At 37.5% G+C, this 18,240-nt stretch overlaps 1 protein-coding gene across 1 annotated transcript in view; it reads right to left on the reverse strand.

The window, feature by feature from the left end:
• The window catches only part of HAO1 (hydroxyacid oxidase 1), a 42,313-nt gene extending 26,174 nt beyond the window's left edge, over positions 1-16,139 (reverse strand). The window contains exons 1-2 of the mRNA XM_070956269.1: positions 16,003-16,139; positions 9,804-9,955 (exon numbers count right to left, since the gene is read on the reverse strand). Of these exons, the coding sequence (XP_070812370.1) occupies positions 9,804-9,955; positions 16,003-16,139 (289 nt within the window). The remainder of the gene's footprint in view (positions 1-9,803; positions 9,956-16,002) is intronic.
• Between the last annotated feature and the right edge of the window lie 2,101 nt (positions 16,140-18,240).

Here is an 18,240-nt window from a genome sequence, read left to right on the forward strand (position 1 = left end):
GTGGAGGAATCATAGTTTTAAAAAGGGCTGGCGGACATGGAGAGGGTAATCTATGGTAATAATCAGAAGAATGTAGTTTCCAAATCTTTTAAGTGAGCTGCTTTCTTTCTGAACAATAACTAAATATCTTGATGTGCATACTGTACTGTTTAATTATTTCTTCGATTTACATTTAATAGCCTACTATTTTTTGTAGGAGCATCTACTAACATTGACTCTAGAATTAATTATCATCCCTAAAGTAGCTACTTAGATTTCTGTAATTCCTGTTCATGAATTGTATTACTGGAAACCTAGAAACAGATACAAAGTATAGATTCTGCCTCTGATAAATAGTAGGCATGAATAAGTCAATCTTCTGTTGTCTGAAAGCTACATTATTGGATATTATAAGCTGCTAGTTTAGGAAGTGAAGTTGCTTATGAGACCATAGAGAGAAGGATGAAACCTGATTAGGACAACCTGCAACTCAGCAAGTTATAAATGATGAATATTTGGCAATATGACTTTATTTAGGGCCACTCTTCTTTTGTGTCTCAGAAGGATAACAACTGTGGTGGTTTATTAGTGGGAAACAGGTACCACGAAAGAATGTGAACAGAGACGCTACTAAGGTAGGGTTTCCCAACCTTGGCAACTTTAAGGCATGTGGACTTCAACTCCCATAATTCCTCAGCCAGTCATGCTGGCTGGAGAATTTTGGAAGTTGATATCCACATTCAGATTAACAGAGTTGGAAGGGACCTTGTAGGTCATCTAGTCCAACCCCCTGCCCAAGCAGGAGACCCTACACCATTTCTGACAGATGGCAGTCCAGTCTCTTCTTGAAGGCTTCCAGGGATGAAGTTCCCACAACTTTCGAAGACAACTTCTGTTCCATGGGTTGATTGTTCTCACTGTCAGAAAATTCCTCCTTATTTCCAGGTTGAATCTCTCCTTATTCAGTTTCCATCCATTATACATGTCTTAAAAGTTGCCAAGGTTGGGAAACCCTCCACTTAGGGATAGTACTTGTGGGGAGGAGAGGGGAGGACATGTTTCAGTATTCTCTGGGTATGCAGATGAACTGTTCTTTGTAAAGATGCATGGGAAGTTTTAATTTCACTTGTGCAAATTAGCATACTTTTTTCTAATTAAAAATCTTTACCTAAGAGTGGTTACCATCTTGCTTCGAAGTGGCCCAGTTTGCTCTTACTTGTTTGGCACCAGACAGCTCATCTAAAGTTGATTGCTCTTTTCTGAGATATCTCAGAAAAAAATGGCTGCAGAAACACGCTTGATAAGTGAACTAGAATGTACTTCAGGGTGAACAATAGACATGTAGCTTGAAGTGTGTGGAAAATAGCTTGCACCTTACTTCTGCCCCTCATTAATTCTTTTATTGTGTGAAAGAGGCTGACATCTCTATCCTTCTATTCAGAAGGGAATGTTTTCCATTCTCCAATAGCTAATCAAAATATACTAGATTACATCAAATCCCAGTACTTGTATTCTTAACTTAACATTACCACTGCCTGAATTGTTTGTGTTTACCCCTACAAATTTAAGGAGGGTTTTTTTTAAAAGAAAAAAAATCCAAATAACCTTGTAACTTGTCACAGGAGCAAAGTGTTAAATTCTGATTCTGCACCTTCAATGATTCACTAGAGGGAGCTAGTTTATTAGACATTTGACACTTTTCTCATGTTATCAGAAAGGTATAAAAGGAGGTGGAAATTTTGAGATTCTTGTGATGAATGCTGTAGAAGCAATGAACAGTGCAAATATTACAGTATTATCTGTCTGTCTATCATCCATCCATCTATCCATCCATTATCTAGATACCCTGTTTCCCCCAAAATAAGACATTGCCTGATAATAAGCCCAATCGGGCTTTTGAGCGCATGGCCAAGCGCTTATTTCAGGGTTCAAAAAATATAAGACAGGGTCTTCTTTTTGGGGAAACACGGTAGATAGATAGATAGATAGATAGATAGATAGATAGATAGATAGATAGATAGATAGATAGATATTTTATCTAAATTTATATGCTTCCCATCTCTTCAGCTTACAAAGATTAAAAAGATAAATATAAAAACAATTAAAATTTTAAAACGTTACTAAAAAAAAACTAGAAACAAAGAGAGGGATGGCAAGGGGATCAGATCTTCCTCATCCACCATCTCCAGTGGTGAACCCCCCCTACCCAGGGCCCCTTTTTTTCCTCTCCCCATTTACAAGAATCAGTCAATATTGTGTGAAGTTTTGTCAGACCCCAGAGTCTAACTGCAGTACCTAAGGCCCTTTTCTTTCTTTGCCAACTTTGTGTGTTTTTTAAAGACACACAGAGTTTTAAGACCCACACCCATTCTTCACAACTAGCCAATTTTTGTAGTTCAACCATGAAGTTCATAGGCCATTTTATGGATCAAATAAAATGTACTGTACATTGAATAGAAATAGTTTTAGCTTAAAATATTTTAATTGCTATAGTCCTTCACTGGAAAACTGAATTCAATTATTTTATTAGCCCTGTTAAAGAACTCCTTTATTCTTATTCTCTCAGGAAGAATAGACAAATCAAATAAACCTTTATTATGGCCTTTGGGCCTGAAAAGCAAGAATATGCAAAGCTAAGCTATTCAGATGGAGCATATGTGAAAAAAGTTTTATATTTTAAAATGTCATATTACATGTGATATATATATATATATATATATATATATATATATATATATATATATATATATATTTCGTAGGATTTATGTGTATTTCTCTTTAGCCAGGTTCTACCTATGTAAACCAAGATATTATGCAGCCCTAGTTCAGTGAAATCACAATTCACTAGTTTCTGGGCTTTTTTTCTTCTGGCAGCCAGCAGACCCTTTGCTGCCCATTGGGAGACTAAGATAACAGGGCTAATAAAATAATTGAATTCAGTTTTCCAGTGAAGATACCCTGTGAGTTGTTCTCATAATCTGTAAAATATCCTATCTATGTCAGACTCATTATGCAAAGACCTAGCTCTCTGGAGAAAGTTCTAATGCTGGGGAAAGTGGAAGGAAAGAGAAGAAGGGAGGGGCCAACACCAAAGGGGAAGATTCAGCTACAATGACAACGTGGTTGCCACTGGAAGAGCTGAAGGACCAATTAGGAACTGGTTATCATGGAGATAACCAGTCTCCACGTTATACGTTATATGGGATGCAGTGGCTCAGTGGCTAAGACGCTGAGCTTGTCGATCGAAAGGTCATCAATTCAGTGGTTCGAATCCCTAGTGCCGCGTAACAGGGTGAGCTCCTGTTACTTGTCCCAGCTTCTGCCAACCTAGCAGTTCAAAAACACATAAAAAATGCAAGTAGAAAAATAGGGACCACCTTTGGTGGGAAGGTAACAGTGTTCCATGAGCCTTTGGCGTTTAGTCATGCTGGCCACATGATCAATGACACAATGGCACATAATCCATTAATCAAATGCTCTAAGAATTTATACCAAGGATATGCTGGTCAGCATGAATGAATGACTCTGGGGTTTCTTCCCCGAACCCCCAAAACTTTAAACTTAGACTGTCTAATGTGAACCTCACTCCATTCCTAAGAGGTCTTTAAGGGACGTGCATAAGCACACCGGCGTGCCTACCATCCCTGTCCTAATGTTCCCTTTTATTCGTATCCATTTCATGTATTCATATTCATGTTTATACTTGTATCTGTTATCTAATAAATGCTTGACGAAAATAACTAAATAAATAAATTAAATAAAAAAATACATAAAACAGAACACTCTCGACAGACACAGAGGGACAGGGAGGGTGGAGTAGAGATAGTTGGGGTGTTGTAGCCAAAACAAAATTCTTTCTTGTGGGAGCCAAGGACATTCCTGCAGGTGCTCGGAAGAAGGAGACTGGAGTCACCTAGCAACTGGACAGTATCCTGATTGGACCATGTGACTGATTTTTTTGAGAAAGTGACAAGCTTTTACTTTTTTTTTTTTACTTTTTTTTTAAATTTGATTTATATGCCGCCCTTCTCCGGAGACTCAGGGCGGCTTACAATGCGTTAAGCAATAGCCTTCATACTTCTGTATATTTTATAAAAAGTCAGCTTATTGCCCCCACAATCTGGGTCCTCATTTTACCTACCTTAGAAAAGATGGAAGGCTGAGTCAACCTTGAGCCTGGTGAGATTTGAACTTGCAGTAATTGCAGGCAGCTGATGTTAATAACAGTGCTTTAGTCTGCTGCGCTACCAGGGCTCCTTTTAATCAGATGAAAACCATGGGAATAGGCAGAGTCGGTTTTCACCAGCCTGTGCCAATATGACATATCCAATAAACCTATTCTTTGAGGAAATTGCCTGCCTCAGAGTTTTGTTTGCTATGGGTATGTGACTTGGAACTGACAATTACTTCATTTCAAAATATGGGAAGCTAGTTCTGTTGTGTTTGCAGTCTCTCTTGCTTGAAGCCCTTAATTTGTGGGCTTGGTCATCACTGGTGAGATTCTAAGCATCAAGATTTGAATATTGTTATTTCCCCCACCGTCCATGTTTGGTCCTCATTATACTGTAGCATATACCTCTGTCTTCCTCTCATAGTCTTGACATGGATTGCCTAATTATGTCATTATTCCTTTCAGTGCAGCAAATGGGGTGTTTTCAATAGTATATACCAGTGATGGCTAACCTTTTTGCCATCACGTGCCAAAAGCAGGGGGAGTGCAAGGGGGGGTCGCACATGCGTGTGCCCACACCCATAATTCAATGCCCCCTGCACTCCGCACCCCCACGCATACGCGCACAACCCCCCCACCCCCACTTTTGGCATGTGACGGCAAAAATGTAGGCCCGTTTTTTGCCCTCCCCAGGCTCCAGAGGCTTTCTTGGAGCCTGGGGAGGGTGAAAACGGCCTCCCCCATTCCCCGGAAGCCCTCCGGAAGCTGAAAACGCCCTCCCAGAGCCTCCGCATGAGCCCTGTACTTACCTGGCATCCAAAACGGGCCGCATGGAGACTCCTGGGAGGGGAGTGGTGGCATGGCAGGGCCAGCTGAAAATCAGCTGGCGGGTGCACGCATGCGCACTGGAGATGAGCTAGGGCAACTATCGCGTGCCTACAGATATGGCTCCACATGCCACCTGTGGCACACATGCCATAGGTTCACCATCACGGGTATATACAATCAATAATTGAGCCAAAAATTTTACTTGGAAGAAACAGCCATTAACTGGAGTAATAAACAGTTACAGCCCCTTATATCAACTGTGCTCTACATATTAATATATTAAGATTTCATTTAATAGCACCGAGATGTCCTCTTTTAGAGCTTTAACATGAATTTGATCAGTTGGCTCAAATAATACCTTTTTTTTTTCAGTAAGAGAAGACTGGAATGCTTTATGAAAATGAACATCTCACAATAACATAGGTAAAATAATAATGTGACAAAACCCAACTGACAGAACAAACTCTCGTCTTTCTGAATTCCAGCAGACCAACAAATAAAGCTTTTCACAATTAAGCTTTTTAAAATTAAATCTCAGAGTAATTTTACAAACAAAGAAAAAATGTTGAATAACTCTGAAGGGCTGGAACTGGACTTATTAGCTGAATCACATAACAGCAGATATGAACTCTAATAAACAGAATAAACCAAATTATCATTGACCATTGATTTAGTTGAAAACAGTGTCACATTAATATACAGCTTTGTCAAAATGCACAAGGATATACATGACACCATTTATCTACTCCTAAATTCTAAGGAAAGGGACACTATTATGCAAGACATCTCAGAAAGTGCTTTGATTAATGTTTTCTACTGAGTTTGATTTTTAAATGGCAATCCATCAATTTAAGATCAAATTAATTGCAAATCATAGGTAACAAAACCAAAGTAACGTGCACGCTCACTTCACTTGCACGCCTTCTGCACATGCGCTTTGCCTGCACACGCAGCTTGCACACATGCACGCAGCTTAGAAAACGGCATAGCGCCCGCAGGTTGAACCAGTCCGAACTGAGTATATGCCTTGTAATACAAACAAACAAAAGAACTCATCACCTTTCTTTTTACATCTGATGGCCCAAGCAAGGGAATGCTCTGTCTAATTAATGCTAACAATTGCATAATAACCAAATTGTGCTTTTTTTTTTTTTTTTGTCTTGTGCATTTTCCATTCACACTTGCAAGCTCATTTGGAAACACATGTCCAGCTGATGCAGCAACAACAATCGGATCACTTCCAGGGATACAGGTAGTCCTTGCTCAACAATCACAATTGTGACTGGCAATTCCATCGCTAAGCAACGTAGTCATTAAGCAAGACATCACATGACTTGCAATTTTACTGCCGGCTTCTCCATTGGCTCGCTTTGTCAGAACCAGCTATGAAGTGTGCAAATGATGATCACTTGACTGTGATATAAACACCCACTAGTTGTGAAGTGTCCAAGTTTTGATGATGATGCTACAGGGACACTGCAACAATCATAAGTGCAAGGATTCCTCAGAAAGCTATTTTTTTCAGTGCCATCATAATTTAGAATGTTAAACAGATTTGTTATTTTAAAGTGAACCATTAGCTCCAACAACCTGCATGGCCAAAGTAAATTGCTTTTTAAAATATGTACACCCTTCGTGTATGCAACAGGTCAATTAATGTTTGGCAGATGAACTGAAGAAATAGTAGGGCAAAGATGTGCCCAAAACATGCAAATATGTCTGAAAACAGTGGTCGGGTTTTGTGATACATGACATCTTACAAACCACCTAGCAGGTTTTGACCTAGGAAAAATTAGTAAATGCTTCACCAGGATATAAAACTCTCACTAGGAGAACAAAGCAAATACATTGCCATGGCTTATTAAAGCAATGAAGCTTTTAGAGAGTATAAACAGGGTATTCCTGTTACAGAAATCTCAATGAAAGAGAGATTCTACCATACACAAGATTCTGCCCAGAGCTTTTTAATCTGTTGGTGGTTAGGAATCCACAAGCCATGGAGGTGCTTAGTGAAAATAATTAAAACTGCATTAGAAATTGGTGTCTCTTTCTTGCCTGAAGAATTCAGTTCAAAAGATTTTATTACATGGAGGCAGTGGGAAGATGAGGGATTCAGCCTTTAATGTCATCTCAGGAAGAATCCTGGCTATTAAATTAGGACATAACAGTAAATATTCAGAGATCAGTTGATGGCAGGATGAGTGGCGTGGTGATCTAGAGGTGGAGCTTTCACCTCACAATCAGGAGGCTGTGAGTTTGATCCTAGGTAGCAGCAGATATTTCTCTCTCTGGGTGCAAAGAAAAAATATCTGCTGTAAGCTCTGTGTAGGTGTCAGGAAAGGCATCCGGCCAGTAAACACTCAGCTCCATTCAGTCACCCCAACTCAAGGGATTACAGCAGGGGTCCTCAAACTACAGCCCACGGGCCAGATATGGCCTGCCAAAGCCATTAATCCGGCCCATGTGGGACTAAGAGGCTTCCCTGCCCACATCATCCCGCCCACCTGCCGGTGAAGAATTGCTGCAAAACTGAGTTTCCTGAAGTGGATCACTAGATTCCTAAACAACTTTAAAAATGATCTAGTAAAAAGAAAACATCAACCAAACAGTCTGAGAGACTGTGAATTGGCCCCCTATTTAAAAAGTTTGAGGACCCCTGGATTACAGGGTCATTAAAAGAAAAAAATTATGGCAGGGACAATATACACCCCCCACAAAAAACACTTTTTTTTTCAGCCCAAGTGAAAGCTGGAGCAGACCTCTCCAATGTAGCAGGTGAGGGAATGTATGTATCTGGTTTTCAGGGATGGTTGCATAGGCTTTCCTTTTATATGTCAGAAATTTTAAAGTTTCCTGCTTGAATGTGCCTTGCCTTCTCCTGCCTCCCAGCAAGAAGTCAGAACCAATCAGTACAGAGGGTGCACACCTATACGCACTATTGGGTTTCAGGAGATGTTTGCAGTGACCCATTTCCAGCCCTCTGCAACCTCTGCTTACTCATCAACCCCTTCGCGGTGTAGGGATGCAGCGATGGCTACAGACACTTGCAGGCAACTCTAAATCAGCCTTAAGGCAATCTTAATTAAATAAATTGTAGAATTTTTTTAAAAAAATCCTGAAGACAAGTAGGCACTGGCATGGTAAATTTGAGAAATCAGTTAGTTTTTGATCAACTGACTTCTCTCAGAAAATATTTCAGGATTGGCTTATTGTTTTATCCAATATAGTTTTCAAATTAGTAAATTTACATGTACTCTAATGCATTAGCAGCATAAGCTAATAATGTAATGGTCAGGCAGACAATGGTGTACATTCACAGATTCCCAAGAACAATTTAATTTTCTCAGTGAAATATAATCAGAGCCACTAAACTAGAGAAATTTGTTGTTCAGTCTGCTTTGGCACTGATCTGCACTATTTAAATATATCATGAATCTGTGACTATTCCTATAAACTTTTGATGAAAGACTTGTAGCAAATGAGATGCTAAAATAGTGTTCATGTACATAAATAGTACTATTTTTCTAGGCCTAGTAAACATTTAAAACATTTTAAAAATAGTTAAGATATCAGTATTGGCTAATTCAAACCCAGTGTCATAACATTACATTGCCAAGCCTCATTTACCAAATGAAAGTTACAAGTTACAATTCATATCTTTTTCTTCAGAATGATTACTTTGTACTGCTTTGCAATTGTGCCGAATAGTTCTTACTGCTATTTTGCAATGTAAATCTACAGTATATGTTTAATAAGATGAATACTCTGTATATAACTGAGAAAGAAATCAAAGAATAAGCTTTTCCCTTAACATGCTACTTTATCTTAAATACACATAGAAGTACTAGGAAGAATATGTGTGGTGGAAAACCATAAAATAAAGTAGCTAAATTCCCACTCTAGTGTAATGATGGTGTACATTAAATAAAATGTCCCAGGAGAATCAAATATGGAACACTTTTTATTTTCATGACACAACACATGTTTATCCCAAAGTGAATGTTATTGTGGATAACAATTTTCAGCTGGTGTTTTCAGGACCTGCTTACTCAGTCTACTTAGACTACATGTAGTGTCTTATTTCAGAAAAGTAGCCCTATTGCAGTGTGCCAACAGAGCTTTATTTTTTCCTCAGCTGTAGTTTAGCAGATTACCGTATTTTTTGAAGTATAAGAGGCAGCTTAGTTTTTGGGGAGGAAAATAGGGGGGAAAAAATCTGCCTACCAGGTATTCATCTGGCTAGTGTCCTTAGTCTGGTCAGCTTCAGGACATTAGTTTGCTGGTTTTTTAATCCCCTGCTTGGGGATAAAAAACAGCTTCAAAGGCACAGATGAGAGGAAGCAGCAATGAGAAAAGCAGGCAAAGTACGGGGAGATCGCTTCACTTGGCTAGCACCTAGTTAGGGCTGAAAAAAAGCTTTGAAAAAGCTATATTCGGAGTATAAGACACACCCAAATTTTCAGCCTCTTTTGAGAGGGGGGAAGGTGCATCTTATACACCGAAAAATAAAATAATACTAACTCTAAATTTAAAAAAGGATGCCAGTGCTAGATTGTAAAAGCATTTCCGGATTAGTCAACTCTAAATACTGCATCCCTATAACTTTACTTGCCTTGTTGCACAATATTTTGCTTGGAAGTTAAAACACACGATATAGTATTAATGTGTTGTTCCCTAAGCAAAATATGATAATTAAACAGGCAAAACAGACTGGAGACAATAAGATTTCTTTAATCTGAAAGAAGACATTTCTGCATTCTTCCCTTAACTGAACCATCTTCGCTGCTGAATTTCTTTACAAGGAATTTCCATACCCGGAACATACCTCTAGCAGTTGCAATTTCCCCATCTGCATGAGCCATGCACTGCATGGCAGTGGCTGCAATGCATATTGGCATACTGATTTTCTCTCCCAAGACACAAGTTGACAGGTCCAGGGTTGACACATTTTTCAACATCCGGGGGTAAAGTCTTAATCTGCATGGATGGAAAAGGTCTGATAGTAAATAATTCACAGCAAGGGTTTATTTAGAAATTAAGATGTGTGATGCCGACGCAATAAATTACTGCCTCCAATATTAACTGACAGCAAGTTAGGTTTTTAAAATGACTTATCAGATGCTGAAATCTGGAAATGGCCAAGACACTGACGTCAGCTTTGGTTAGTTACAAATGGCCGGGAATGGAGAGCAAGTAAATAAAAAGCAGCATGATTAGTTGCCAAATGTCAATGAGTTTGAGCTAAAATTTCAGTACCCAAGGTCTAGTGCCAAGATGAACAGCCTGTGAAATACTAGTTAGTTCCAATTGTAGTTTTCTTGACACAAGTTACATAATACATAACTGGAAAGTAATTGTACAATATTGGATTGCAATTAAATCAAGTCTAGTTTTCCTTCTTTTTGAAGCATGGTTTTCCAGGGATTTTCAGGGGAAGCATGGTGAACTGAAGAAGTCTCTGTGAAAGTGGAAACCACAACAAAAACCAAATAACTGATGATTAAACTGGTTCTTTGGAAACTCCCTGGACAAGGAGAGGAGGGGAGATTGCCCGCATGTCCTCTGAATGGCTGCTCCTTGTGAGGAGACCACAGGATAGGGGTCCTCCATGATTTGAGCACTAGGAGACTAAAGGATTAACCATCTTGCTCACAACCACAGCAGATCCCTTTAAATCAGACCATGGGATGACGAGATATCTGTTTGTAACTTTACGGGGGTGAAGAGTTACTACATTTGTTTACATTTGTTGTAATGAAGGTTGAAATAACTTTTTTACATATTTCTTTTCTTCACTATAATTGTTTGTCTCCTTTTCTTTCTTTAAGTTTAGTTTTTAAGTTTTAAGTTAAGTTTAGTTTTTTACTATTGTAACCAAAATCCTTAATACAATTTATGATATAAATGTTATAAATAATATGAAAATGACAAAGAAGAAGAAAAGGAGGAGGAGGAACCATGCCTCTCCAGGATACAGCCCATGTACCAATTACAGTCCAAATAGCTGTGTATCCCTTTTTTCATCACCATGAAAACATATGAAAATGGAATGTGACCAAGAGATGCTATCTGGACAGCCATATGAGTTCCAGGAACTGACTTAGGTTATGCAGAAAACCCTTTTCAGTTCGAAGATATCATTGGCAATTCCCAGGATAAAGACAATCTTATTGAAAAATATAAGTATTTAGTCAGCTGGTCTAATCCTGATACTACCATAGCATCTATAAAATTATTTGTGTTTCTTTTAGCTTGCTTTAAAAGCATTATATTCTGCCCCCCTAATGCTGGCTTCTCTCTGCATCCAAACCTTAAAGAGGTAGTGGTTAAGACACCAAGCTATAAACTGGAAGACCTAAGCCTGCCTTAAGCATGAAGCCTGCAGAGAGATCTTAGTAACAGTAACATAGTTGGAAGCGACCTTGGAGGTCATCTAGTCCAACCCCCTGCTTACGCAGGAGACCTGTACTATGGATTCAAACCATCAAACTCCTGACCTTTCTGATCGACAAGCTCAGTGTCTTAGCTACTGAACCAACTAGTCAGGCCAGTCTCAGTCCTAGAAGAAAGATCAGGGCAAGCCACTTCTAAAATTTGCCATGAAAACTGCAGAGATTAATTCAAGAGGTCACCCGAAGTGAACTTGAATCCACATATACAAAGAAATATTGGAACCACAATACAGTACATCAAAGCACCAGGATTTAACTAATTTATCTCTAGCACTATGAGTCATCATTAATATTTGTTTCCCAATTATTCTAATTAACAGGGGGGGAAATGTATCTTTTTAACCTAATAATTCTTTATAATATGTTTTCAGCATCCATCATCACCCTCTCCCACATTTTAATAAATCTCAGTAGCACTGAGCTCCAGGAAGCAATAACATGTTTAACATGATTAACTTTGTTAAACAAGCTGCTTTTGGGTTTCCTTTTTGTCAGCAAAGAGCATCTTATTTTCTAAAGACCTTTAGAAAGTCAAAGATACAATCTATCAGAATTCATTCTCTGCAATCTGATCATTTTCTCTGAATCCCAATTTAACATGCTGAAATAAGATATTTTAAATTGATTTCCTTGTATGTCAAAATGCCATCAGCACCATGACCTTGTTTAAAAAAAAAATCAATGTTTTAATGTGAGCTGGCTGAAAGAAACTTGGAACATATCAAAAATAGAAGATGACATCTTCTTTTAGTTCCCCCAAACTATTTTGGACTTTTAAAGATCCTGATAATCTCAAATCACTTGTTTAGAAGACTTCAAAACACTATATAATTAAGCTTTTAAAAATACTCACATTGAGCAAACTCCCATATATTTTGTTTTTGTTGTTAGAGATAATATGCAATTGTAAGAAGAGGTTTATTGCAGTTTGGCTATGACACTTGATTTTCAAAATCTACAGTACACAAGCTTTTTCCTGCATTATTAAAGGGTTCATTTATTTTATTCTAATACCTCTTCCCTCCCTATTAACACCTTTTAGAATTGTAGACATTGCTTGGTTGTAGAAAGCACAGAAATAATAATCCTTTTAATCTTTATGTCTGAACTGAAAGATAAATATAACTGTAAGTCAATTTTATCTCCGTAATATGCACCCAGCTGCAACTTCTATAATTTTTTTTTCTTGAACTTGAATGGAAAAATATAAAATATACTGTCAACAATGGAATGAGCCATCATTCCAAAATTCAAGATCATTTGGGGTTAACGTCTCCAAATCTGCCCATCACAGTAAAGTCTTGGTATATGGAAATCATTAAGAAATTTTGTGTCTCAGTGACTAAATTTAAATTGTATGATATTTGTATACTAAAGAACCTTCTTGGTTTGTACTCTTTCTCTCAACCAGGATGGAAAAGTGTTTATTATCCTTTTCTTCTTTTTGATCAGTATCTTTAAAAAAGTAAAGATGAAATCTCCCTTAAAGATCAAACTCAATTTCTGGTAACTTCCTGGAAGCAGAATTACAGAATGGAAAGTTTAAGAGGGACTTGGAGATCATTTAATCTAACTCATTGCCCAGTTCAGAAATCTAATCTCTATCAGAAGGAAATTCAGTTTCTGTTTAAATAACAGAATAAAAGAGTTGGAAGGGACCTTGGAGGTCTTCTAGTCTAAACCGCTGTTCCAGCAGGAGATCCTGTACCATTCCAGACAAATGGCTGTCCAATCTCTTCTTAAAATGGCTGTCCAATCTCTTCTTAAAATGGCTGTCCAATCTCTTCTTAAAATGGCTGTCCAATATTGTCACCAAAGTGAGACCAACACTTCCCAAGGTAATTTTGCTCCTTTGTGGAATAGCTTTTACTGTTAAGATTTTTTTCCTCGTGTCTAATTGAAATTTGCTTACTTTCTGCCTATTCTTTCTTGTCTTCTCTTGTGGAACAAATGTCCTTAGTTATTATATTCACCTTCCATTTCCTTTATATATTTATTTTAATTCTTAGTCAAAAGCTCCTGGGGTATAAAGAGTTGTTTCTTTCTCACTGGTACGGATTGTGATTGTACTTCTAAGGTCTTATTTTTCAGAAATCCCCAATCCTACTGAGCTCCCTTTGATCTGAGGATTTCTTCTGAGACCCTGCCTAACATTTCTGTAGTTCAAGTTGGCTGTTTGGAAATCTAACGTACATGTAGAACTATCCTAATTTATTTTTCAATAGAATCCTGAACTTCAAGATAATGGGGTTACTTCGTCCTAAAGTTCCCACTACTCAATGCTTTATTAGTTAGAATCCAATCTAGGAGGGTCAATCCATTGTGTATTTCACTTCTTCAGGAACAATACAAAAGTGGTTTGTCCTTGCTTTTTTCTGAGATTTGATTTGCCAGTCTAGAGTATGGTTCTTGAATTTAAAGCATGAGAGCATCTCTTCCTAAAATTTTGCATTGACTAGTATTGGTTCACTGGTCTACCTCACATTCATCAATGTTATTCCACTTTGAAAAAAATGATAAAAGTAATTCAAATGTATGCTGAACAAGAGAGGATTTTTTTATTATGCTTAGTGACATAAAAAATAAACATTAAAAATTGCAATCAAATATGTACATTAACTCAGAAAATTTTAAACATTAATATACAGCTGAAACCAGAGATGTTTCTTTTGAGATTAACAAAAAGTTGTAAAAAACTTGTGGAATTTATTGTTATATATGAAAACAGAAGCAAGACTTTTACATACACAACAGTGAAAAGATCTGACATTGTCCACAATGGAAAAGTAATGATAAAAATGATGAACTTGCTCAGATGGCTAAGTTGAAAGCCTTGATTAGATAAAATGATACTGATTAATTCTGATTGGAAACCCTTTTGGACTTTTGGCGTGAAACAGGGGGAAAAATGAAATTATGCTACATGGGTTTGATGATCCGAAAAAATAATAGATAGAAAAATAAAAGTTATGTTGCAACCATAAAGGTCATTTTAAATTTATAATTGCTGTAAAAGAAAATCAGAACTCATTTCTTTATATTTATTTCCCTTTTTTCTACACTTTTGGCTTCATTATTTTTTCTCTTTTTCTCATCTTATTGGTATCAGTTTTTATCTTTCATGCTTAAAATGCAATAAAGTTATCATAAAAAAGATTCAACTGAAAAAATTGTTGAAACAATTGTTTTTGCCTAGTAACAGACAAACTGCAAGTTTTTGTCTTTGACCTTTTTAAGACTTTTCAAGAAGCAAAACTAATGATTGATATGCACAACTTCAACACAGAATAAAGCTCTCATATTCTGTATTCAGCTTATTTCATTCAAGACAAAGTTGTTATGAAACAGTTTAATTACATACATAATCTATGCTCAGCATCATTATTTCTATTAATTAAGCATAAATATTGATCTTTATGTGTGAAAGGGATATAAAGCAACGTGCATTAATTATGCCAATAACCTATTTTATTTGTGGTAGCTCACATAATATCTCATTCATACTAGTTTATGAAACACAAGGTGGATATAGGGTAGGTGCTATTATTTTGGCCCACTTATTCCTTTTTAGAGCTTTCAATTAAATAGTCAAGAAATGCATTCTAGTGCAGCTCTGATAGATATTTTGGGCAATGTTTGAAGAGGGTATTATCAGTTAAGATCATATGAGCACTGTAACTCTCCCAGTTTCAACCTAATCACTGAAATAAGAATAAAAATAAATAATAAGCTGGAATGCTGCGTCTTTATCTAAGGATTTGCACAGAACTACTTAACTACCAGTAATTTTCTGAATATTGAACTGAATTTTCTGATGGAGCACTAACAATTGTTGACAGGAATTGTTACCATCAGTCAGAATAGACCTCTTTGGAGACCCCATTTGGATAAATTAGGCATTGCAATAAGTAAAACATTTCCCACTAACTCAGGATCATTCACATATTGCACAACTTTATTCACCTTCAAATTCTCATCCTTGTTTTACCAATAATTTCCATTACCGTCACCTATTTTATCAACAGCACAAGTCAAAAAAATATTCTATAATTTCTCAGTTCCCCCACCCATTGAAAAAAATGCCACTTTCCAATCCTCTACAAGCACAAATCTTAGATATTTTTCCTAAAATAATAATTGAACATTTGATTTAAGCATCACAAATCAGATATTTATGATTAGCTGACTTTTATATTGCCAAATGTGATATACTAGGCAAGCATGTCAACAGGCATTAAGTTATTTTGGTAGATAGAACGACAATATATTAGTCACAGGGCTGCTTTGTGAGCACAACACAATTTTTTGCTCCAAGTTCAAAGGCTCATCCAATTTCAGGGTAATGCCTTGCAAAACTATAATATTTCATATAAAAATTGAATTCTGTTTCATGGTATACCGATATCTAGAGTTGAAAGAAGCAAATGAATGCTCATTCAAATTGTACATGACCAATTTACTTTTAGTACAACCTATTCCAATCATGAATGCACTTCAGATAATGTATGGTTTTTCAATTCTACTTTAATTATATTAAAAGCTATTAAATACAATATTTGAATTGTTAATTACCTTGAAAATGCAGCTACATTTTCAGCTAATGTTTGTTGATCATCAGCCCCAGACTTATAATAATCATACACAGATTTTTGAAGAAATTTCTTAGCATATTCTTCAAAATCAGCAATGCAAATTGGTCTTTCAGACATGGTGTAGATTACTTTGTTTTGCCTTTAAATCATTTAGTCCTGGACGTTTTCAACTTGTTAATCATTAAACTAAAGCAAAGTTCAGAAAACCTTTTTTTAAGTAACCCAAATAATAAATTAACATTTCCGGACTATTCTTTTGGACTTTGACATTCACTAAATTAAGATGTCTCCACTGTGTATCAGAGAAGGAAATACAGAACAAAGTAATATATCTACAGTATATAGTGAATATTCAATAGTGGTATAGTCCACTCTCTACAATTAGAAAGATAAATTACAATAGCCTACTCCAATCTCATGCCATCTCTTTACTCATGTAATTTATCTATGATTCTATCTAGAACTTCGTTTTTAAAAAGGAAAAAAAACCAATAACAAAGGAAATTATATTCCAGATTCTGTAATATGTAAATTAATATAGACACAATGGTTCTATAGCTGAACTACCACTAAAATTTCTTCTACAGTGTAAGGTAAAGGTAAAGGTTCCCCTCGCACATATGTGCTAGTCGTTCCCAATTCTAGGGGCCGGTGCTCATCTCCATTTCAAAGCTGAAGAGCCAGCTCTGTCCAAAGATGTCTCCATGGTCATGTGGCCGGCATGACTAAACGCCAAAGGCACACGGAACGCTGTTACCTTCCCACCAAAGGTGGTCCCTATTTTTCTACTTGCATTTTTTATGTGTTTTCAAACTGTTAGGTTGGCAGAAGCTGGGACAAGTTATGGGAGCTCACCCCATTATGCAGCACTAGGGATTCGAACCGCTGAACTGACAACCTTTCAATCGACAAACTCAGCGTCTTGGCCACTGAGCCACCCTATACAGTGTACTCCAATGTAAAAACATAACACACATCATTACATAAGCTTTTACCTTTCTGAATCCATTCACTTCCCCTTACAGCTAATGTATTCAATCAGATGATCTAGAGGTGCTGCAGATTAGAGTTGGAGATACTGTCAATCAGCTGGTGGAAAGCAATGGTGGCAACCCAGAGAAGCCTGAATTCAGAGATTTGGAACTTCTGGTTGCTATGGGTGAGTACCAAGGAGCAAAACTGGTCCAGTAACAGAGCTGGATTTGGCTTTTGTCCTCTATCTGCCATACAGCCTGTCATTCTGGACAGAGGCCATTTTGTCTTTTACAAATGGCAGAGGTTGCAGATGAGAGAAATGTATCCACTTGTGCTACCTTTCAGCAATGTGTGCCCAAGGAATCTTCTGCACAGCACTGAAGGACTTGGAATGAGAAGTGAAAGGACTTTCAATCAGTATTTGGAGCCAGCTGATGCGATCACCTAGATTTCCTCTGAATGTTATGTGGGGGGAGGGGCTATAATTTTCTGGGTTGGTCCAGCCAGTGATGAGTGCCTATTTTGCCCCTCATAAACCCCCCTATGAGAGTGGGGGAGGGGATTTAGGAGTGTGGTGTGGATGTGTGATGGGAATGCAGCTGACTGGCAGATCACTGCATGCTAGATCAGAAGCAATTCACAGGAACTAGTTAACCAGAGAGGGAGAAAGATTGCTAGTTTAGGACTGGATGGAGGCCTTTATCAATGGGATGGATGGCACAAGTCAGGGAGATTTGGCCTTTTGGGAAGAGAAGGAGCAGACAACAGAATCTTGGACAGGAGATAGGGCAGGGCTGGCTGGTCCTGGAGAAGATATTTCAATGTCTCCAATTGATCCCAAGGCTATTTCCTTATGCCTGGTTGCCAGACCTTGGCTTCCAAATGCCACTATTAAATGCCACGTTGACCAATAATTAAGCCTCTCTTGTTCATGTCTTCATGTGTATAAGAGGGCTGACTTGGCATGTATAACCGAAACCAGGTTGGGTGTCCCTATTAAACCAGTCAGCCATGAGGGCTGAATGGACCCTATTTGGTTCCAAAGGAAATTTGGGGTTAATCCTGAGGTTCTGGTACATGATTAAGGTCTCAGTTCAATGCCCAGAAAGCCCCCTTGCTTTCAAAGGATTTCTGGAAACTGAAGCAACAGTTGAGACAGAGTACCAGGAGAGGAAGATGAGGAGTGAATGTGATTAAAAACTCTAAACACCTTAAATAAACAAACATTAAGTGAACACAGAGA

The sequence above is a fragment of the Pituophis catenifer genome, unplaced genomic scaffold (assembly GCF_029215685.1).
Source record: "Pituophis catenifer annectens isolate HBS135680 unplaced genomic scaffold, rPitCat1.0.hap2 SCAF_1, whole genome shotgun sequence".
Classification (NCBI taxonomy): domain Eukaryota; kingdom Metazoa; phylum Chordata; class Lepidosauria; order Squamata; family Colubridae; genus Pituophis; species Pituophis catenifer.